This window comes from Malus domestica, chromosome 01 (assembly GCF_042453785.1).
Source record: "Malus domestica chromosome 01, GDT2T_hap1".
NCBI classification, from domain to species: domain Eukaryota; kingdom Viridiplantae; phylum Streptophyta; class Magnoliopsida; order Rosales; family Rosaceae; genus Malus; species Malus domestica.
In genome coordinates this window covers 22,953,915-22,976,274 of record NC_091661.1, presented here as the reverse complement: position 1 = coordinate 22,976,274, position 22,360 = coordinate 22,953,915, and the positions used below count along the sequence as shown (strand labels likewise).

At 36.4% G+C, this 22,360-nt stretch overlaps 2 protein-coding genes across 10 annotated transcripts; one reads left to right on the top strand and one right to left on the bottom strand.

The window, feature by feature from the left end:
- Positions 1 to 5,887: 5,887 nt before the first annotated feature.
- LOC103433205 (uncharacterized) lies at positions 5,888 to 11,994 on the top strand. 8 transcript variants are annotated; one of them, XR_011579063.1, is made up of 8 exons: positions 5,888 to 6,200; positions 6,638 to 6,698; positions 7,607 to 7,690; positions 8,848 to 8,976; positions 10,183 to 10,247; positions 10,401 to 10,450; positions 10,962 to 11,068; positions 11,722 to 11,994. XR_011579063.1 is itself a non-coding variant. In XM_029100745.2 (6 exons), the coding sequence occupies exons 1-5, from the start codon at positions 6,120 to 6,122 to the stop codon at positions 10,212 to 10,214; spliced, it is 387 nt and encodes a 128-aa protein (XP_028956578.1). In that variant the 5' UTR covers positions 5,888 to 6,119; the 3' UTR covers positions 10,215 to 10,247; positions 10,401 to 10,551. The 8 variants fall into 8 exon arrangements, 1 of the variants encoding a protein (XP_028956578.1); XR_003772455.2 differs by lacking the exon at positions 10,401 to 10,450; XR_011579068.1 differs by lacking the exons at positions 10,962 to 11,068; positions 11,722 to 11,994 and adding an exon at positions 8,630 to 8,744 and having other exon boundaries at positions 10,401 to 10,551.
- On the bottom strand, positions 11,940 to 21,866 carry LOC103406293 (uncharacterized). 2 transcript variants are annotated; one of them, XM_070818584.1, is made up of 12 exons: positions 21,632 to 21,866; positions 21,358 to 21,459; positions 20,788 to 21,275; positions 20,359 to 20,580; positions 19,524 to 19,822; positions 19,074 to 19,185; positions 17,405 to 17,668; positions 16,961 to 17,275; positions 16,228 to 16,509; positions 15,233 to 15,556; positions 14,488 to 14,769; positions 11,940 to 13,517 (listed from the first exon to the last, which is right to left on the bottom strand). In XM_070818584.1, the coding sequence occupies exons 3-12, from the start codon at positions 21,208 to 21,210 to the stop codon at positions 12,195 to 12,197; spliced, it is 3,846 nt and encodes a 1,281-aa protein (XP_070674685.1). In that variant the 5' UTR covers positions 21,211 to 21,275; positions 21,358 to 21,459; positions 21,632 to 21,866; the 3' UTR covers positions 11,940 to 12,194. The 2 variants fall into 2 exon arrangements, with proteins under 2 accessions (XP_070674685.1, XP_028956551.2); XM_029100718.2 differs by lacking the exon at positions 21,358 to 21,459 and having other exon boundaries at positions 21,632 to 21,850.
- Between the last annotated feature and the right edge of the window lie 494 nt (positions 21,867 to 22,360).

Below are 22,360 nucleotides of genomic sequence, written 5' to 3'. Positions count from 1 at the left end.
TGGGAGTTCATCCAACCGTAGCCGAGGACGAGCCCGAGGAAGAGGTCGAGGCTATGCACAAAATCGAGGTCAGTCTCAGGAGTGGAGATCTACTCGAGGAAAGGCGCATATCCAGTGTCACAACTGTAAGCAATATGGACATTATGCCAATGAATGTTCACATAAAAATGGTGAGCATGTCAACATGGCAGAATCAAGTGGAAATACTGATGAAGAACTTATAGTCTTGCTAGCACACCATGATTCCAGTAGCCAACAAGATGTTTGGTATTTGGACTCTGGTGCAAGCAATCACATGTGTGGAAAGAAGGAGTTTTTTGCCGAACTCAAAGATGGGGCCTATGGATCTGTAAGTCTTGGTGACTCCTCAAAGTTGCCAGTTGAAGGCAAAGGGAAGATCAAGATCATCCAGAAGGATGGTAGAGAAGAATACATCTCCGATACCTACTACATACCAGGTATGAAGAGCAACATTCTGAGCATTGGTCAACTGCTCCAGAAAGGGTACATTATACATATGGAGAACATGCTTCTCACTCTCAGGAATGCAAGGAGAAAGCTTATTGCACGTGTTCGAATGTCAAAGAACCGGATGTTCCCGTTGAATTTGAACACAAAGATTGGAAGCTGCAACATCGGTATAATGGAAGATGAGTCATGGAAATGGCATCTTCGATTTGGCCATCTTCATTTCAATGGCCTAAAGTTGCTGTCAAGTGGAGGAATGGTTTGTGGTCTACCCCAAATTGAAGCCACACGCCAAGTATGTGAAGGTTGTGTGCTTGGCAAGCAAGCACGACTATCGTTCCCTGTTGGTGATACATGGAGAGCAAAGGCACCACTGCAGTTGGTGCACACAGATATATGTGGTCCATTGGATCCCATGTCTTATGGAGGTAATAGGTATTTTATTACTTTCATTGATGATTTCAGTAGGAAGACTTGGGTTTATTTTCTCAAGGAGAAGTCGGCTGCCCTAAAAATCTTCAAGGAGTTCAAGGCACTCACAGAGGCTGAAAGCAACCACAAGCTTGTGGCTGTGAGATCAGATAGAGGTGGAGAGTACACCTCTAATGCTTTCCAAGCATACTGCAAGGAGCAAGGAATTAGGCATCAACTTACTACTGCCTATACCCCACAACAAAATGGGATAGCCGAAAGAAAGAATCGAACCATCCTTGACATGACAAGGTCAATGCTTAAGGAGAAGAATTTGCCAAAAGAATTGTGGGCAGAAGCTGTAGCTTGTTCGATTTATTTGTTGAATCGATGTCCAACAAAGAGTGTCAAGAGGATGACACCACAAGAAGCTTAGAGTGGATACAAGCCGAGTGTTACACACCTAAGAGTTTTTGGGTGTGTTGCATATGCTCAGGTTCCAGAAGCCAAGAGGAGAAAGCTCGATGATCAAGGTGAAAAGTGTGTGTTTGTGGGCTATTGTGAAGAGTCCAAGGCATACAAGCTCTACAACCCACTAACTGGCAAACTAGTGGTTAGTAGAGATGTCATCTTCAGTGAGGAAGAGGCATGGAAGTGGAACAACAAAGAAGTCAGTAAAGAGAAGATCGTTTCCACTGATTTTGAAGAACCAGAAGTTGTACCACCTGTTGAGCAACAACCTGCTCAAACAATCACAACAACTCCAGTGCACAGAATTGCAAGGAGTGGTCCTACATCTAGTGAAGAAAGCAGCTCCTCAACTCCAGTGAGGCTAAGAAGTCTCACCGAAATATATGGACAAGAAGAAGAAGAAGAAACCAACTTTTTCTGCTTGTATGCAGACCACGAGCCTCTCTCATTCAATGAAGCTGTGGAAGAAGATCGTTGGAGAATAGCCATGGAGGAAGAAATCCATGCCATCGAGAAGAATGACACTTGGGAGTTGACAAAGCTCCCACCAAATCAGAAGGCAATTGGTGTCAAGTGGGTGTACAAGATCAAACGCATTGCAGATGGGAGTGTGGATCGGTACAAATCAAGGCTTGTAGCAAAAGGCTACAAACAGAAGTATGGAGTGGACTATGATGAAGTCTATGCTCCAGTTGCAAGACTTGACACGGTAAGATTACTAATCTCTCTTGCCGCTCATCATAAATGGAAAATTTATCAACTAGATGTCAAGTCAGCCTTCCTTAATGGAGTACTTGAGGAAGAAGTGTACGTGGAACAACCAGAAGGCTTTCAAGTACAAGGAAAAGAAGATAAGGTGTATCGTTTGAAGAAGGCTTTGTATGGCCTTAAGCAAGCACCACGAGCTTGGAACTCAAGGATTGACAACTACCTTCACCAAAATGGATTTCAGAAATGTCCATACGAGCATTCAGTTTACATGAAGAATGGTGCAAAAGGGGAGTTCTTAATTATTTGTCTCTATGTAGATGACTTGTTGTTTACAGGAAACAATGAAGCAATGTTCTGTGAGTTCAAGAAATCCATGTTCAGTGAATTCGAGATGACTGACAATGGATTAATGTCATACTTTCTTGGCATAGAGGTGAAGCAAGAAAGTGACGGTATCTACATCTCTCAACAAAAGTACATGAGAGATATATTGGAGAAATTCAATATGGATAAGTGCAATATTGTCAACACTCCAGTTGCAACTGGATTGAAGCTGTCCAAGGAAGGAGAATGTGAGTTTGTAAACTCAACCGTGTACAAAAGCTTGGTTGGAAGTCTAAGGTACCTTACAATCACAAGACCTGATATAGTTTATGGTGTTGGACTCGTGAGTCGATACATGGAAACACCAAGGGAGTCTCATTGGCTGGCCGCCAAGAGAATTTTGAGGTACATAAGAGGTACTCTAAACTATGGTCTATTTTATAATTTTGGTGAAGATGCAAAATTATTTGGTTATTCAGATAGTGATTGGGGAGGTGACCAAGATGAAAGGAAAAGCACAATTGGCTATGTGTTTTTTCTAGGATCAACAGCTTTCTCATGGACTTCAAAGAAGCAATCAATTGTTGCTTTGTCATCGTGTGAAGCCGAGTACGTTGCTTTAGCCTCAACCGTGTGTGAGGCAATTTGGTTAAGAAATCTATTGAAGTCAGTGTGTCATCCACAAGTGGAACCGACTGTGATTCATGTGGATAACATCTCAGCTATCAAGCTTGCTAGGAATCCAGTCCAACATGGAAGGAGCAAGCATATTGATACCAGGTTCCATTTTCTGAGGGACCATGTGAAGCAAAAGACAATCGAACTTGTCTATTGTCACACAAAGGAACAAATGGCTGACATCTTCACTAAGCCACTGCCAGTTGAACCATTCAGGTTATTGCGTGAAATGCTAGGCATGAAGGCGTTTTGATTTGAGGGGGCGTGTTGGAAATTCAACTCAAAACAGGCTGTAAAAGGTTGCTAATGGCTGTTAGTTTCTTTACAGGATGTATCCACACATGCTGCAACTTTAAAGGCTAAAAGTTCCTCCATGTGCTAGCTGAAAGGTTGTGACTACAACCTGGAATGGTGCTGCCATGTACTTGCCGAATGTAGACAACCTGGAGCACTTTTGGTCTCTTCATTTTTCACGTTCCCATGTGTTAAAGACAGCAGATATGCTGCTGTCTGTGTGCTGTCAATTGATGGTGTAAAGGTGTAGGTTGTGTAGTATTTAAGGAAGCCTCTCGTAAGGTTTTAGAATCATCCCATCCAAATCCCATTTTTCTGATTGTATTCTCTCAGGTTCATAAGCTTGTAAGTTTCTATTTTTTTTCTTCATCAGTTTGTAAACTGCCTTTTATTTCATATATCAAGAAAGTGTGTTGGAAGCTTGTTATTTCCTATCCCTTCTTCGTTTGTTAGAGAGAGAAAGTGAGAGGTGTGATAGAGTTTGTAAACTTATCACCCACATATTTTGGTATTGAGTTAGTAAACTTGTCAATACCAACAAATAATTCATCATGTAGAAAAAACTCTCCGCGATGTTAAACTAGCAACATCTTTCTTAATCTTATATAATGGGTAATATTCAATCTTATATGGTTTCTCATTATAGCTCCCTCAGCTTTCACATGTACTCTTATGAAATATTCTTAGAAATGATTTTATGACTCGAAAAATGAAACCCTTTCAACAACGACAAGAACAAACATTCTGATACCTGCAATGTACCCCCTCCGCCAGTACTATCACAGTCATCAGACACACTGACAACAGTCCATGGATCAGATGCATTCCAATGAAAATCAACAACCTTGTCCCTGCATACAGTTATAAAGTTAAGCAAACCATGAACAACAAACTACAAGGAAAATAAAAGAAAAGAAAGTGCCCGACATACCTTCTCATAATCCCAAATGTTTAAAAGACCATCCTGAAGGCCAATATACCTTCTCATAATCCCAAATGTTTAAAAGACCATCCTCTGCAGAACTTCCAAAGACAGACGATTTGTCTGGACACCACTGAAAACACAAATGCAACCAACAGGCAGTCACCGATCACTTCCACCGCTTCCAGAGATGCAAGCAGGCAGTCGCTCGCAGAGGCAGACGCAGAGATGCAGATTGCAGAGATGGAAGCAGAAGCAGCCTGGTGACCAAAAGGCAAGGCAGAGGCGGAGATGCAAGGAGGCGGCGCAGAAGCAGTCAGACACAGACTAGTCAGGACTCACTCAGGAGTCGAAGTGCAAACCCAAAACCGCAAAACTAAATCTATAACCTAGTTGAACTAATTAAAAATTAAAAAGTTTAAAATATAACATTTATTTATTATATGGTGCGGTTTCGGTTTCGGTGCGGTTTTGAAAACCCAAAACCGAAACCAAACCGTTTTGTGTGCCGCGGTTCGGTTTTGAAACCGAAACCGTTTCAAAACCGCAAAACCAAACAGTTTGGTGCGGTTTGATTCGATTCGTGTTTCGGTTTCGGTTTTCGGTTTCAAGTGCCCACCCCTAATTGAAATGATGTTACATTTGTTGCATTTGTTTGGTTCCTTATTTTTATACTTGAAGATATTATCAGTGTGCATTTGGTTTTTGCTTGGTTGGGGTATAGGTTTAGTTGTTGATTTTTATTAGTGATTTTCCTTTTTCTAGCCACCGGTTTGTTGTTTGACATTGTAAATTTGTAAATATAATGCCAAAAAAAAAAAAAAAAAGAAAGAGAGAGAGATAAAAGATAGCTTTCTTTAGCATTATGGATTCAAACATTGCTTATGAAAAGAAAAAAGCAGCATAATGCTTTATTCAGACACTTTTTAGTGGAATCTATTTATGATTCTCTAGTTCTGAATTTTGGTCATCTCTTTTAAGAGATTATGGATTTATGCGGGGGCCAATACATAATTCAAGAGGTTAGAACCAAGATAAGTGCAAAGACAAATGAAATGGGCAAAAATATAAAAGTAACAATATTTATATATACTAAAATCCAAACTCTTGGTTACTGTTTATAAACAGTAAAATGGTGAAAATGCCCTTAAAATGGAACCAGGATCTTCTCCTGAGCAATTCCCTAGGGATCCCGCAATCTTGTCCGTTCATTTTATATCGTGCGGTCAGTTTTCGTTAGGTACTATTTATATTTGAATTTTAAAATTTAAATTTTAAATGATTTCTGATCGCAAGATATAAGATGAACGGACATGATTGTGGAATCCCTAGGATTCTTAGGGAATTGCTCAGGATCCTGGTTCCTTAAAATGCTGTCCTGGCTGCCTTTTGTTTTGGCTTATCTACAGTGAAAAGGCGTTTTTGCCTTTCCTCTCCAGCTGTCGGCTATCGCAGCGTGTTCTGGCATCTTCCCTTTCTTTTCACTGTTTTTCCTTCTGTTGCTTTTTCTTTTACTCTTAATTTGACTTCGTTTGTTTTGGGTTTCTGTGGTTTTGGTTTCGTTTGCTCTCTCTCCCTTCTTCTCTGTTGTTCTCTCTACCAGAAACCCTTCGTTCTCCATTTGCCGTTATCGTCCAACTCCGATTTAGCTACCCTTCGTGAACTCCATCTACTTTAACTTCCCTGCATATCTTTCTCTCCGAAGCTCCAAATTCTTGGTCAAATAGAACATCGAACTCCTAGGTGGTCACCAGCTCCAGTTCGAGGTCGAGAAGCACTCGGTCACCGACGTTCCCGACGCCAAGATTTCGTAAGGTCTCAATATCGAAGAAGATTTCTTATGCTCTTTGTCAACGATGACGACCTGACGCAGATTCTGTCCCGATTTGAAGAAAATTCTTCAAGTGGCTATGAATTCACGGTGAGTCCTCTCGCCCTCTCTAGAATTTTGTTCGCGATTCTCCATTATTAACACCCGTTTTCTTGCTAGAAATCAATCATGCGACTTTATTTGCAGCCCTCCCTTTTTTTTCCTCCAGATTTAGCTTTTTTACCCTATTTTGTATATTTTGGCTGATTTTGTGGGTGTTGGTCAGTGCTGTGGGTTTTGGTGAATTTATGCACGCAGTTTTTGTTATAATGTATGGATTGTGTTTTGTTCAGTTTTAAATGGTAGAAGCTTTAAAATTTTTTGGGTTCAATGTTAAATGGGTTGTTATCAACCATTGAATTGCTTTCGGAGTTTTCATTTGATAAGAGAGATTTTGGGGGGGGGGGGTGTTCTTTTGGGTTAAACTTTTGATCCATGGGATTTGTAGTTAGGGTGTGTCCACCCTAATTCAAGCTTTCTATCTTCAGATCACCAGCAATAATCTCATCAAGGTCCCAGGAGGAATCACGAGAATTCACTATCGAATTGGTATGTACTTATGCTTTGGCAAAAAGACCTTTTCTTGCCATTTTTCTGTTTTAGAATTGGGACCAAAATGATTATGACTGATTTTGAAAAACACTGAGATAGAAAAATGGCTATCAAGCAAGCAGCCCGTGAGTATTCAAACACATAATTTTCAGTCAAATGAAATAGTTGGTACCACAAGCTTTTAAATAGGGAGGGATGTTTGATTATATATTTAAATTAAGCAAAGAATCTTGCATAAGAAAACGATCCAAGTTGAAGTTAACCAAATATATGGTGCAACAACATCAGTCTTCATCACACTAATCAAATGAGCCCGAGGTGTTGATTTTCAAAGTAACTACTGACTTTTTAGTATGTTCCGGATTATTTTATAGTGTTAATTACTTTTTACATTTTTGGGGTTCGGAGTGATTTTTAAAGTGTTAATTACTTTTTTGTTAATGTGTATGAAACAATATTTATCCTATTCGTTTGCCATGTAAATATCTTTTTGCCTGTACATAGACCAGCACTTCAATTTTTTGTATCCAAATGCTGGTTGCGCTTGAAGGATGGTTCCAAGTGCTAAAATCTAACACATGTCTAAAATATTTTTTTGTCTGTATGTTAATAAACAACTTTTAGCCTTTTGTATCTGCATTCTACAACTTGAAGATTTTGTTTATAAGCCTTTTGAACCTCTCTATTCTCCATGCCTGTTAATATTTGATCATGCCATTTCTACATCCTATCAGCATGGTGTTAAATATAGTTTCCCAGCTGTAATCGTTTTGAATTGGCGCTTAACGAAGCTGTTGTAAGGCCTCTTTTCTTGATGTGTCTCTTTTTTCATTTATTATTCTTTCTTTTTTTTTCTGATTTACAGATAAATTTTATGTCTAAATTCTCATTTTGCCATGCTGCAGATTTTGTCTTCGTAATCAAATGCTTCGTATTACTGTCTGATTTTGTTCTTCTTCACTTTCAAGAACCACCGCTGTTTATTGAAGGTATATAATCCGTTCAACCATTTAGTATTCAATGTATCAAATATTTTGCGTTGTTAATTTTCTGTTACTTTCGTTGGGACCTCTCTTTTCTTCCTAATTTTTTTTCCCTTTTTTATCCGCTTCTCTTTCGCTTTTGTTCAACCCATTGTCCTTAGTTTGTAATCTTTCATTGGATAAATTTGATCAAAGGAAAACTAATGAAAATGACTTGAAAACTTTAAGTTTTAACGATAAGGACAAAATAAAGGGTAAAGTGAATAGTACCAGGATTGACCTTTTAGTGTAAAAATATGGTTTTTCGTTAAAGTGAACAGTACCGGAGAGCTTTTCGTTAAAGTTCCCCTTGATCAACCCATCTATTCTCAAGCGATATCTTTCGTTTTAAACTATTTTAACCACTTTGATCTTAAAAGTGTTTAGTGTTAACCCCAACATATTATTTTCGTTTTCTTCACATTGGAACCAAACTTCGTTGGTGGTAAAAACGTATAAAACCTTGAACTACACCATGTATCCAATGTTAGTCATTAAATAATTACAAAAGTAACTTCACCATGGGCTATAATCATATCCAGCATTGTTCTGTGATTGTTACCAACCTTTAGAACCAAATTTAGCATCAATATGTTTTACTTCTCCGTCTCAATCTTAACCATTAGCAGTTACAATTTTGTATTAATCACCGTCATCTTTTGCCTACCTTATTGTATGTGAAACGATTATATTTATGCTCATTGTTATTCATTGGAAACAGTTTTTGTATCTGTTCTTATCCAATCATTAGTTTATTTTTTATTTTTTTTATAATGGAATTTGTTGTTTGGTAATTGCTCTAATTTGTTTTGATGATTTTGGTTTCCAAAATAGCTACTTGGATTGCCCGTGATTTGTTTTCATCGCGTAATCCCCCCATTTCATCCATATTATGGATTGCGACAGATATTTATCAGAGAAGTGTGTGGAGGATAACATCTAAGCTACCAGATCCTTATCCCTATAAATCTCCCTCAATAGGCTTTGCCAATAAGACTTACCACCCAAATGTTGATAAAATGCTCACTTTCATAAACTCCTACTACTCTAAATTGTGTGGCACTATTAATTGAACCAAACAAGGAATACTATCAAATTCTAATTACATCACCCTGTGTTTCCAGATCTTACCAGCATATTTAAAGTGTTCTCACCACAACTTCTGCTATATCCCAATCCCTCTGACCCTTTAAACAGAGAGGTTACAACTTTAATGATGAGTTACCGAGTTGTTTATCAACAAAGAGTTAAAGGTATTGATTGTTTTTTACATTTGTGTCTCCCTGTCATCATACATCTGTTTTCCGTTGTTTTTCGTTTAATTTCAACTTTAGTGTATACATGTAAGGATTAGTGCTAATTAGAACATAGATTGTTCAACTACAATCTTTTGAGTAGTCTTAACCCTTTTGTTGCATTATAGTTCTACTCTTACTCCTGCAGATGTTGACTTAAGTATGTTTGAGTTGAAAACCTTGCATTCTGTTACATTTAAGAAGTTAACTTAAGTTGATAAAAACACAATGGTTATCAAACGAGACCTTAATTTCTGCATAAATGAGTTTTAATATGGTCTTGGTATTTTCGAAGTAATATTAACTAGAATTAAACAGGTTGCTAAATGGTCGAGAACACATTAAGCCACTGTGAGAAAGTGAGGTGCCATGTGTTATAGATACTAACTTAGTTTTCTCCATTTGGTTAATCATACTCTCACAATCCTGCTCCATTCAGTCTGTTAATTGGAATAGTGGTAGTATCCAAGTCATTTTTGACAAATTACTACAACTATCGTGCTCCATATGATTGAAAAAGGGCACCACAGATGTATTTTGATGCTGGCAACAACTGTTTTACCAAAAATTGCACTCTTTTACAATACATACTTTGTTAGTCTATCGAAAGCTTATAAAAATCGCTGTCAAGTATCTTCGCTATTATGTAGTCTAAACACGCATTTGTACCACAATTAATTAAGTTGGCACTATCTTATGATAATCCTGCTTCACTGAACTCAGCTGTTATTTAATGATTTCTTTATTTCCAAACGACATCTGATGAGGTACTTTCACTGAAATTCTTTCCAGTGGAGTCATATTCAGGAAATGGGTCTACCTACTGAACCGTATGAGTGGTACATTGACTTGCCACACTTTGGGACCATCAAACATTATGGTTTTGGTTTAGGATTCGAACGGATGATTTTATTTGCTACCAGCATTGACCACATTAGAGATGCTATTCCTTTCCCTAGACATCCAGGAAGAACAAATCTTTGAATTAGTCCATAGATAGCTACTAGGAAAGACAAGTAGGAAAAAATCACAATCGTTACTTTATAGATATACAAAGATTTTAATCATTCAATTTATGCTAATTTTTTTTTTCATTTCAATTTATATCAGCTTTTTAACTTTTATTAGGAGCTTATATGGTTATTCCTGTGTTTTTTTTTGTAGAATTACAAGAAGGATTACAAAAAATCACCTAATGCTTTGGAAAAATCCCTTGGTGATTCTATTTGGTAAGCTTTAAAAAGCCTCATCTTTTTATTGCTTGGTTATTTTCCCCTTAATATGCATTTGTCCTGTTTGTACGTTTGATACAAATCTGTCTTCTTATTATTTTACTGTCATCTGTGAGGATTGTTTTTTGCTACTTCCGTAATGTTTTGCAGTATGCATACATAGATGACAGATTTCATATCACCTACATGCCTCCAACTATGTAAGCCAATGTTCTTCTTTTCATTTAAAATGACCTACAACAACATCAATTGTTTTTCAACTTTGTTGTCATAATGATTCAATTCAATGTCTTTCATTCAATTGATTGTTTCATTATCTGTACTTTCATCTGTTTAGTTGCTGGAAAAATCTTGGCAAACAAAAGAACTCAATTTCAGTGCTATTGTTGTGATTAAGGATGGGCAAAATACTCATAGGTATGGGTAACTGCGGTTACCCGTCCATTTAAAGTTGACGGTTATGGTTATGGGTAACCGTTTAGACAAATAAACGGTTATGGGTATAACCGTTAATCCATGAAATTTAAATGGGCGGTTATGGGTATTATCCGCAGTTATAACGGGTATCCATCGGTTATGGGTAATATTCACGGTTATAACGGGTATCCATTTACCCATTTAATTTAATATATGTAAAATTAAAAAAAAAAAATTAAAAACCCTTGGAGAACTTACAACTTGTAAGTTACTATTATTTGTTGCTTCCCTTAGGGCACATCGGTGATGTGTTGCTTGCCTCCGCTTCTGATCAGCAGCAGTCTTCTTCCGTTGTTGCCAAGTTGGTTCTCTCTTTTGACCCTATTGCCGAGGTCAGAGAGGTACGTTTCTTTTTCTTCTTCTTCTTTGTACATTTATATATATATATATATATATACACTCACATTGAATTGTCATCGTTTTGGCGTTTTGGGTTTTTATGTTCTTCCATGCATTGTCGTTTCGGGCCGTGATCTTTGTTTGTTTCTTAATCTTTTACTTTTTTTATCCTGATTTCTCGGTTATGGGTGAAGCAGAAAAATATCGTTCGTAAATTATTATTTCAATTATTGGAATTATATGAGGATTTAAATGATTATGGTTAAATGGGTAAATGAGTATGGTTAAATGGATACACGGTTATGAGTATGGATAACCGTTTATAAACGGTTATGGTTCTGAGTATGACCATTTATATAATTACCCAACGGGTAAATGGTTATGCGGGTATGAACATAAACGGTCATGGATAAATAACCGTGGTTACCCGTCCGCTATAACAGTTGTCCATCCCTAGTTGTGATGAATACTTATTTTAACAAACTTATCAAATTTTGGATACTTTATGAATTTAAGATCATCAGTTTTAGTACGTATATTTTTTGAAATTGTAATGAATTTGCAAATTTTTCAACTGTATCTTACATTTATGGTTCCAAATTCACCTTACCCATAACTATTGAATTTTGTCTCTCGATTGGATCAATTTTTATAGTTTCCACAATCTACCGTTGCAATGCCTTTGATGGATAAAGCACAGACGACCCAACTACTCTTATACAGCTTCTTTAGCATCTTAAGTTAAAATTCCATATCATTTTTTTGCTTCACAGATTTCATTATGTTAACAGCATACCAATTATGTGATAGCAATTGTTATCCTAGCAGTTTCTAACAATTGGTAAAAAACGCATAAATGTGTGCAAGTTTGAATTATTCATACGAAACTTTCATATATTACATTCTTTTATTATAGCTTTGAAACATATTTTTCCATATGGTTTCTAATCCCGCAGCAACGCGCGGGCACTATTTCTAGTTTGATACTAATTCCAAGTTCCATGGTTTACTCAAACTACCAAATGCATCTTACTTGTCAATAATTTCACAAGCACACACTCAAACTGAAACCAGCCGCACGGGTTCACATCAATACTTCACTCGGAAGTTCTTGAAGCCGAAGATATATTATCGTCCACTGTACAATGCTCTACAGTAGGGAACTACTCCATAAAGCTCCTCAGCTACTTTTTCCATGGAAGGCCTTTCCTCTCCCCTTGACCTCAAACATGTCACGGCAAGCCCGCTTACCTTTTTGGCTATCTCAAAACTTAACTTGTCTCTTTCTCCATAAAAAACAAAAAAACTTAACTTGTCTCTGTGTATTTCACCATCGAGAATATGGCCCAAGCGATCCTCTTGCACTGAACGAACAAAGTCGTTTGCTAGGGATCTATTGGGTCCGTCATAAGAAACTGCCTCTTGACATGTTAGTAGCTCCACTAGAACAACTCCAAAGCTATAGACGTCGTGTGATTTAAGATGCTCAGGGTCTAAGCATCTCGATGTCCCTGGCAAAGTTGATACTTCATCTTCCATTTCACCTTCATCTTCATGAAGCAATCGTGAAGCTCCAAAACCGGTAAGTTTTATCGTGTGAGTTGTTCGATCAATTAATATATTCGCTGTCTTCACATCTCGGTGTATGACTGAGATGGAGTGCAAGTGTGCTAGAGCTCCTGCGGTTTCTGCTAATATCTTCATTAGTGATTCCAACGAGAGTTCCGATTTGTTTCTGTGAAAGTGCTCAACAAGAGTCAAAGCATTGGTGCGGTCATAAACCATTATAGGCCATCTTGTCTCTAAACAACAACCTAACAGCCTCTCCACATTTTTGTGTCTGATTTGTAAAACAACAAATGCCTCATGAACAAGACGTTGACTCAGGACGAACGGGTCACCAGTAGCACTGTTGCACGTTTTTATGGCGACAACTCTTCCACCTAATTCTGTGTGGTAAACTGTTCCATAGCCTCCTTCATTTGGATTGTTCAAACAAGTGTAGCTTATTGTGGCCTCCTTAATATCCCCTTCAGAATAATCGTAAGTAAAACCGTCGAAAAGCCATTTCTGTTTGAATGCCCATGTCTGTACGAATTTGTCGTATTTTTTTATGAAATGCTTCCGGAATTCAATGGCTACACTCTTCATATCACTGGCCGTCAGAACAAGGGCTTCAACAACATCCGTAATTACAAAAGGCGACTCAGCTGCTGTAGGTACTTCGCCAGGGAAAGAGGTCGAGAATGACCAACCAAGAAGTTCTTCTCCATAGATTTCTCCTGCGTCTTTTACCCAACCTTCTTGGCCTATTCTTCCTTCCACAATCAACAACATTGGAATTGGGTAACCCTTTTCAATAATGTTATCGGCATGATCATACTTCTTGGGCTGAAGGTGGCTACAAATTTCTTTCAGAACGTTATCATCCATGTTTTGGAATGCTGGCATCTACATTTTATAACATATAAGTAACTTAATTGACAAATTTAAAAAAAATCTTAATACATAAGTATATAGTTATAACTAACTCATCAATTTTAAAAACTTTCCATCCATCATTAATCTCCAACGTTTTTATTAAAATCTAATTAAAATTTGTAGCTTTCGGACCGTTCTTGTGTTTGCTCAGTATATTAATCTCCAACGTTTTTATTAAAATCTAATTAAAATTTGTAGCTTTCGGACCGTTCTTGTGTTTGCTCAGTACAAGAAAAGGTGGCCATGTAAATGTGAAAGGTGTGATTGTTGCTCGGTTGCAATGATGCATTGCGAGGTAAGGCTAGCCGACATTCACCTCTCCCAGACCCTGCGTAAAGCGGGAGCCTTGTGCACTGGGTACGACCTTATAGTATGTTTCTTAAATGAATCGTAACAATAAAAACGTAACTAATGACTTCTTTTTATTTTTTTGCTATTAGTGACATTGTTGCAACCCCATAAGTATCACGTTTTAGTTAATTACCATTTTTGGGTTATTTGGATGATTATAACTACAAATGTTCACATGCTTCAAGTACTATAAAAAAGTATCCAAGTGGATGGTTTTCCTTTTAAAATTTATTGGTGTGAAAGGATAGGGATTAGAAAGTTCCAAGTGGATAGTCTTTATTGGCCGGCGAATTCTTCTATTTGACAGCTTATTTTTTCTTTTGCTTGTTTTTTTCTGTCTCATGTACTTACGCTCCACCTTATCAGGGGCATTGGGCAAGGGCCGAGGCTAAATAAAGAGCACTTGTTGTGAGTCATTTTAGGGCTAGATTGTTATGTAGCCTAGGTACGTTACTTATGCTCTAAATAAATGCCTGACATCTCTAATATCACATGTACATGCGTGGGATGAGAGCTATAAATAAATAAATGCCTTAAATTCTATGTTCAAAATTAAAGCCATGGATTTATGGATTTGCAGAAACTTTACCTCCTTCAACTTAATCAATGGCATGCAACGTTTGATCTCGTTTCGAAAATCTGGGGGAAGATGAGAAACGAGATGATACCAATCAAGAATATCCCAATAAAGATCATCTTTTTGAAATTGTTCTTCTATCTTTTCCATGATCCGTGACTTTACATCCTGATTCAACTTTTCAGGAATCCCATTTCTACGTATCAACTCATCTATATTTCGCTCCATCTCCTCTTTAATCAATTTTCCGTGTCTAGGCGCCTCTTTTTCTAAAATGTCTAATTGATCATATATCTATTAATCCACAACAACAAAAAGGTTGTTAGAGTTCGTTACTTAAAGTAAAAGAATATGTAACCAAATTACAATCAAACTAAGTTGTTAGAGTTTCTTACATGCTTATTGAAGTTGTCAATACTATATGAATCTCATATCAGAGAAATAAAATTTTGCCTAATAATTTAAATAATTTAGGACCCTCTCCCTCCTATTGCCAATGGTTTTAACTAAGATGGATGCTCAATCTTAATATGGTATTAGATGAGACTATCTACATGTTGTGCATCACTCAATACGTCTTGTTTACTTCACACATTGGGCTTAAATGGCCCCGCACGTGAAGGGTTGCATTGAAAACATGAAAGTCTTATCTGATAGTTTAAATAAGGGTAATTCTTGGATCTCTCTCTTATCCAATTAATGTTACTATGGATGCTCAATTGTAATAAAGGAAATGTGCATTTGATTAAGAGCTTACACTTTGCAAGTCTTGTGCGTTGAGAGCAAGGGCTTCAACAACACCAATTGCGTTGACAGATTTAGTTGCCAACGGTTTTCTGTGAGGGAAGTAAGAGTAGAATGGCCAACGTAGAAGTTCTTCTCCACATACTTCTCCTGCACGTCGGTTCGAACCATCAGAATCACATAATTCTCCGTCTACAATGAAGAGAATCTTGTCAAGTGGTTGATCCTTTTGAATAATATCGCTGTTCTCAGTATAAGTCACGGGCTTAAGTTTCTGACAGATTATTTTGAGCACATCCTCATCTATCCCTCGAAGCATTGGCACCGGCAATTCATGCTGTTAAAGAAAGCAAGAAAAGCCATAGGAAGAATTAATTAAATTCTTATTCAAAAGGTAAAGAGATACAATTCACGTATTATATGCTTATCAAGGTGAGTAATTACTTGCTTCAACTTGGCAAAAGGCTCTTTTGTGCGCCTTTGAACATCCAAAGAAAGAAGAGGGAGAATAAAAACGTAACTAATACAACGGTTGATGATTGTTTTTTTTTTTTTAATGATCGCCTTAGTATTTTTCTTAAATGAATCGTGACAATAAAAACCTAACTAATGTCATAATCGTGACTTTTTTTAATTTTTCTGTCCCATTAGAATCACACTTTTCCTTTTTCTACTGCTCACTTTTTTATAGCATATGTTTATTTTTTTTCCTGGTTTTAGTTAATACCATTTTAGGGTTATTTGGATGATTATAACTACAAATGTTCACATGCTTCTATTTGACAGCTTCTTTTTCTTTTGTTTGTTTTTTTTTCTGTCTCATGTACTTACGCTCCACCTTATCATGGGCAAGGGCTAGATTGTTATGTAGCCTAGGTTGGGGTTTGTATAGTATAGGCTAGTTATGTTGTAATTAAATGCCTGGGAGTGAGAGCTATAATAAATAAATGACTCTAATTCTATGTTCAAAATTAAAGCCATGGATTCATGGATTTGAAGAAACTTTACCGTATTCAACTTAGTCAATGCCATGCGCCTTTTGATCTCATTTTGAAAATCCATGGAAACATGAGAAACAAGATGATCCCAATCAAGCTTATCCCAATAAAGATCATCGTTCTGAACTTGTTCTTCTATCTTTTCCATGATCCGTGACTTTACATCCTGATTAAACTCTTCAGGAAATCCCTTTTTACGTATCAACCCATCTATATTTGTCTCCATCTCCTCTTTCATCATTTTTCTGTGTCTAGACGCCTCTTTTCTTGTAATGTCTGGTTGACGGTATATCTATTAATCCACAACAACAAAAAGGTTGTTAGAGTTCATTATTTCAAGTAAAAGAAAATCTAGCCAAATTACAATCAAATTGAGGTTGTTAGAGTTTCTTATAGCTTATAGGCTTATTGAAGTTGTCAGAGTAAATAAAATTTTGCCTAATAATTTAAATAATTTTGGTCCCTCTCCCTCCTATTCCCAATGGTTCTAACTAAGATGGATGCTCAATTTTAATATGGTATTAGATGAGACTATCTACGTGTTAAGCATCACTCAATATATCATGTTTACTCCACACATTAGGGTTAAATTGCCCCGCACGTGAAGGGTTGTGTTGAAAGAATAAAAGTCTCGTTTGATAGTTTAAATAAAGGTAATTCTTGGATCTCTCTCTTATCACAATTAATTTTCCTATGGATGCCCAATTCTAATAAGGGAAATGCGCATTTGATTAAGAGCTTACACTTTCCAAGTCGTTTGCGGCAAGAGCAAGGGCTTCAACAACACTAATTGCCTTGACAGATTTAGTTGCCAACGGTGTTTTAGTGAAAGGGAAGTCATAGTAGAATGGCCAACGTAGAAGTTCTTGTCCACATAATTCTCCTTCACCTTGTCTCGAAACATCTTCAATGGATACATCTCCGTCTACAATGTAGACCATCTTGTCAAGTGGTTCACCCTTTCGAATAATGTCGCTGTTCTTAGCATAACTCACGGGCTTGAGTTTCTCACAGATTATTTTTAACACATCTTCTTCTATCCCTCGAAGCATTGGCACCTGGAATTCATGTTGTTAAACTATCAGGGAGAAAGCAAGAAAAGCCATAGGAAGAATTAATTAAATTCTTATTAAAAAGATAAAGAGATACAATCCTTGTTTAATATGATTATCAAGGTGAGTAATTACTTGCTTCAACTTGGCAAAAGGCTTTTCTATGCGCCCTTGGACATCCGAAGAAAGAAGAGAGTGAATATCATCCAAACTAGTATACGTATCCGCTTGAACTGCTTGTTTTACCCTTGGCAAAATCTGCAACTTGATACCCTTAATCGACTTGGTGGGAATTCCCTTTTTGGATAACCACGATTCTATTTCTTTATCTTTTCCTTTCATCTTCCGTCTCATTTTCATGTCATCATCTCTTCTTGTAGACTCAAGTTGTATATACATCTATTCAACAATTAAAAGATTGATAAGAATTGGATTATCATATTAGATAAGATTTTTTGTTTTTTTTTTCCAAATGAAGCTTAATGTCATCATTATATTGGATTTTGAGTTAAATCTTTTTTCTATATTACAAAAACAGAAATACTACTATTTTAACCAAAAAAAAAAAGGAAAGAAAGAAATACTAGCTAGTAGGGGTGAACATTTTAGTAGGTTGACCAACTCAACTAATATGGGTTAGGTTCGAAATATTAAAAATTTATTTTTGGGTAAAAACTCAACCACCTGCTTTATAAGCTAGTTGGATTAGGCTGAAATACTATTAACCCGATTGAACACGATTCAGTTGAATGATAATAAATGGCTTAGGAGGAAACTACAGTAGGAGAATCAGAGACGTCCATTAGAAGACGAATGGTGTGGGAGAAAATTGGCTCGATTGATTTGTAATATATATATATATATATATATATATATATATATATATACAAATTACGAGTGTTAAATTGTAAAGCCAAAAAAGACGAGCAAATAATGACAATAAATGACAATTACAACAAATATAAATTGTTACAAGGAGAGGGAATTATGGGATTGAATTATATTGGCATTGTGACGTGATTGGTGATACGATTGTCATTTATAACGTCAAATTCATATGAATTAGACATAATTTGACATTAATATTGATTTTTTTGTCAATTATCATCACATTAAGAACAAGAAAGAAATTAATTAAACCCAACTCGTGAAACCCACCCAACCCAACCCACTTAAGAATGATTTGGCCCATTTTGGGTGGGTTGTTTTGTCCATTTTCATGGGTGGCAATGGGTTTGAAAAAATTTCAACCCAAGCCTATTGAGTTGGGTAAAAGTTCAACCTGACCAACTCACCCAACGCCCACTCTATTTGCTAGCTACTTGTGGTTCTAATCTTTTGATGAATACAATATCATGAACATATGTAGGTATCTTATTTTACCTATACAATGAATTTCATAATAATACACCTAACCAAAGGACTGCAATTAAAATCTAACATACATGACAAGAAATTTCTCTGTAGCTAGAAGTAGAACACCGTCACATGATGTTACTATCTCATTCAAAATTACGCACAATTTTGTTTTTTTATTTATCCTAAAAGGGGGAATATCATCTATGTCATATACTTACATGTTAACATGTAGAATAATATATTACGTGACAAGTGATCCTATTACAAACAAAAATTTAAACATGGCATTCAGATTTAGTGAAAAAAAAAAATCATACTTAACATATAAGTAGTTCAAGAATGCTTAACATATATTAGGTTAGTTAGAGTGAATTTAATGTAGTTGAAGTGATTAATTAGGACTTAATGATAAGCGTAAGATTTTTTTTTTTTTTTTTAAACAAACCTGCAAATTTCCGATGAGATATAAAAACAGGAGCAAGCCAGTTATAGAGATAAAAACCGTATAGAGGTTTTCCCATCCATCTGAACTGGGCTCAAGATTTGAACCAAAGGAACTGCAAAAATGAAATTAATGGATCATTATATAAGATAACCAATTTCAAGTTTTAAACTTACAAATTTACAACCATTTTTCTAAGGGCTTATTTTGTTCTATGTTTCCTTCTTCCTAAAATTTATCCAAGATAACATTTTTGTCTCTCAACTTGATTTTTAATTTCTACAAGTCCTTCTACTCGACTCTATTTCGTAGAAGCAATACTTTAGTTTGTTGATATGATTTATACTTCCAACAGAAAGAATTAATATAAATCGTGAACAAATTCAAATACCTTAAAAATAGCATTAAACCTAAATAAATCTCCCAGCAAAGAAAGACAAAAAATGCACAAACCTTAAATTTCGTAAACCCCACCAGAAACAGTTCAAGAACTTTTTGAAATAATTGGTTGATCCTTCAACACCGTATTTAAGCACAGTAGCAAATATTCCAAAATCGAAGAACATTTTGTCTGATGAATTGTCACTGACACTGACATGGCATAAATCATTTAGAATTGTGGTATTTCTAAATGCGTGGTGATCATGACAACCAAAAATTCTGTTATCACATCCATCATTTTTGTGACATGCAGAATGCCAGCACATCATCATTCGTTGAATAGCATAAAAATACCAGAGAGCTCCGACTACCTAAAAATTAAACAAACAAAAAAGGAGAAATTTATAAATATTTTCGTTATTATTATAAAAAATACTACTCTTACCATCTAGCCGTATCATCTCTAATTGAGATGAGACCACATGCGTTGGTAGGTCCTATTTCTATTAGCGAAATGGTATAAATGATGATACAACTAGATAATAAGTGTAGCATTACTTTATTATTATTTCAGAATATTCATTTCATGTTCTTTCTAATAAACAAAAGTGAGACAAGAATAATAAGATTTTTTTTTCTTTTTAAAAGGGGAACAACTGGTGGCCAGTCAAGGTTATTCATCCCTTCCGGGGGCCAAGAAGACTTACAAAGACATTTCAGCCTCTCCATGGCCACAAGTTTGGCTTTCACCCCAACATCGGGTTTCGAACCCGAGACCTCCAGTTTTTAATTTTTTAAAGAAGTCTCGTAATTCATCATTTACCACTGGACCACCAGCTCGTGGTTCAAGAATAATAAGAATTGATTTGACATACAAAAATAAATAAGGATATATATCGAAACTTACATGACTAGCAATAATGTACATACAAATATTGAGTACACCTTTTGTCCACACTGAAGGCTCTTTAACTTCTTCAATAATCCTTTTAAGTTCCATAGATGAGAGGCAGATGCGAATAACTCGTGGTATATATTGCAACAGAGCAAAAATGTTCACAAAAACCATCCTTGTTGTAGTCAAATATCTCAAGTCATTCATTTTTGAGAATAAAATGAGAATTGCCACCTGGATAGTGGATATACATTAGTAGTATCAAGAATCAAAATCTGATAATATCATGAGCAAATCAATGGATCACACTCGAGCTAACCAAGTGTATATGAGACTCACAGTATGTCACTTTTGTGCATTTAACACTAAAATATCCGCTTCGACCACACGCAAAGCAAATAGGGAAAACAATTACTCCACCAAAAGGATTTAATTTCTTACCTGTGGAAGGGGAAGAAGAGCTACAATGTCAATTAAGATATCTTTTGACAACCATATTGCCTTGGCTATTCTTCGCACGCAAAATTTCAATAAGAAACTGAAATTCCTCTGGTTTTGTCTGTGGTTAGGTTCATTGATTAAACCAGAATATTTCTCAGATCTATAAATTCGAATAATAATGTCCATTAAATGGAAAAAATCTATGATTGATCTTAAAAGAAGAACGGCTATCTTCAGCTTTGAGTCTAACATAAGGCATTTGACATCATCCTTCAGAATGGGAATGTAGAGGAACAATGCATCAACTGGAACAGCGCACAAACACACCACCATGAATATTTTCTTCCAGTATTCTTGATCCAAAGACTTACTCCTCCATATGCGACTCACTGCTTCTTCAGGTTGCATGTCAGAATTTTGCATTCTGGCCTTTGGATTTGAATCAGACAAAACTCACGGGAATTGCAGGGGTGTCTTCCTCCTTCGATCTGCGTACAAGGCTCTCCAAACTCAGCAACAAACCTCAAAATTTAAACTACACAAGAAGACGAAGCGATTTGAGTTGGTTACCACACTCTTTGTTAGACCGAGTCAGATTTCCAGTTCGGATGCAAACTCTTCAGTTTGTTATATCAGTTCACAGTCCTTATCCAAGAAGAAGTCTGTTAGGTCCTGTTTAAATTTAGCTATGCTTGTTAGCTTTTTTTTTTTTTTTGAATTTCAAATAGTTAACGTGTAAATAGGGTTTTCAAACCCTGATGTAATCTGACATACATTATAAACACAAAGCAGTTCGAGGGTATGCAATTCACTCAAAACAGTGTTCTAATTTTAAAACTCTTACCTTCGTCGGGAAACCACCGTAGGCCGTCGGAAAGCTTAGTCCGATTCGGAGCTCCGAATTGGGGCTTCTGTGCACAATTCCTTACTAAACGGAGCTCGGGTTCGAGCTCGTGACGTCGAGAGGATGAAAATGGTGGTTTGATGGTTTTTTGGTTCGCCCGAGGTGGCGTTCTCTGTGTTGCAGAGAGAGAAGAGAGAGACTTCTGATTGGATGACAGAAGACAGGAGAGGAAGGGATTGGTTGGAGGCGGGTGGGTGTATTTCCCAATGGGGAAGGCCTGCCTTTAAAGAGGAAAGTTCATGAGCATTCAGATTCGCGTGAACCGACTATTTTGTCCCTGTGGGATATTTTCTTCGTTTTTTTTAACCTTGTGGGACATTTTATTTTTTCACCGATACTTTCTCACGTGCACGTGTGTCACACGACTTCATGTACAATTTTTATCAGTTTGTTATCGAAGTTTATTCGTTACAAATTCAAACCCTCTTAGTCTTAATACATTATTATAAAATATATTTTTGAGATTAATGGAGGTTGGGTAAGTTGATTATCGTTAATTCTAAGTCACGAGCAACCAATGAAATGTCCACGCAAAAAAAATCTTAATCTTAACTAATACAAGGTTGTTAATTGGACTTGGATTGTCTGCATTCCCCATCCCATACCCTCCTCATGTCCTCCTATTTCTGTGGTCATGGTTAAGTCATGTCAATATTTTATATTCTCATT

Coding starts and splice junctions, on each gene's coding strand:
- LOC103433205 (XM_029100745.2), top strand. CDS start 6,120: ATGCTCTTTGTCAACGATGACGACCTGACGCAGATTCTGTCCCGATTT. Junction 6,201..6,637: donor CAAGTGGCTATGAATTCACG/GTGAGTCCTCTC, acceptor TTCTATCTTCAG/ATCACCAGCAATAATCTCAT. Junction 7,691..8,847: donor ACCACCGCTGTTTATTGAAG/GTATATAATCCG, acceptor CTGTGTTTCCAG/ATCTTACCAGCATATTTAAA.
- LOC103406293 (XM_070818584.1), bottom strand. CDS start 21,210: ATGCAAAATTCTGACATGCAACCTGAAGAAGCAGTGAGTCGCATATGG. Junction 17,276..17,404: donor CTTTTGCCAAGTTGAAGCAA/GTAATTACTCAC, acceptor CATGAATTCCAG/GTGCCAATGCTTCGAGGGAT. Junction 16,510..16,960: donor CCGCAAACGACTTGGAAAGT/GTAAGCTCTTAA, acceptor GTGGATTAATAG/ATATACCGTCAACCAGACAT.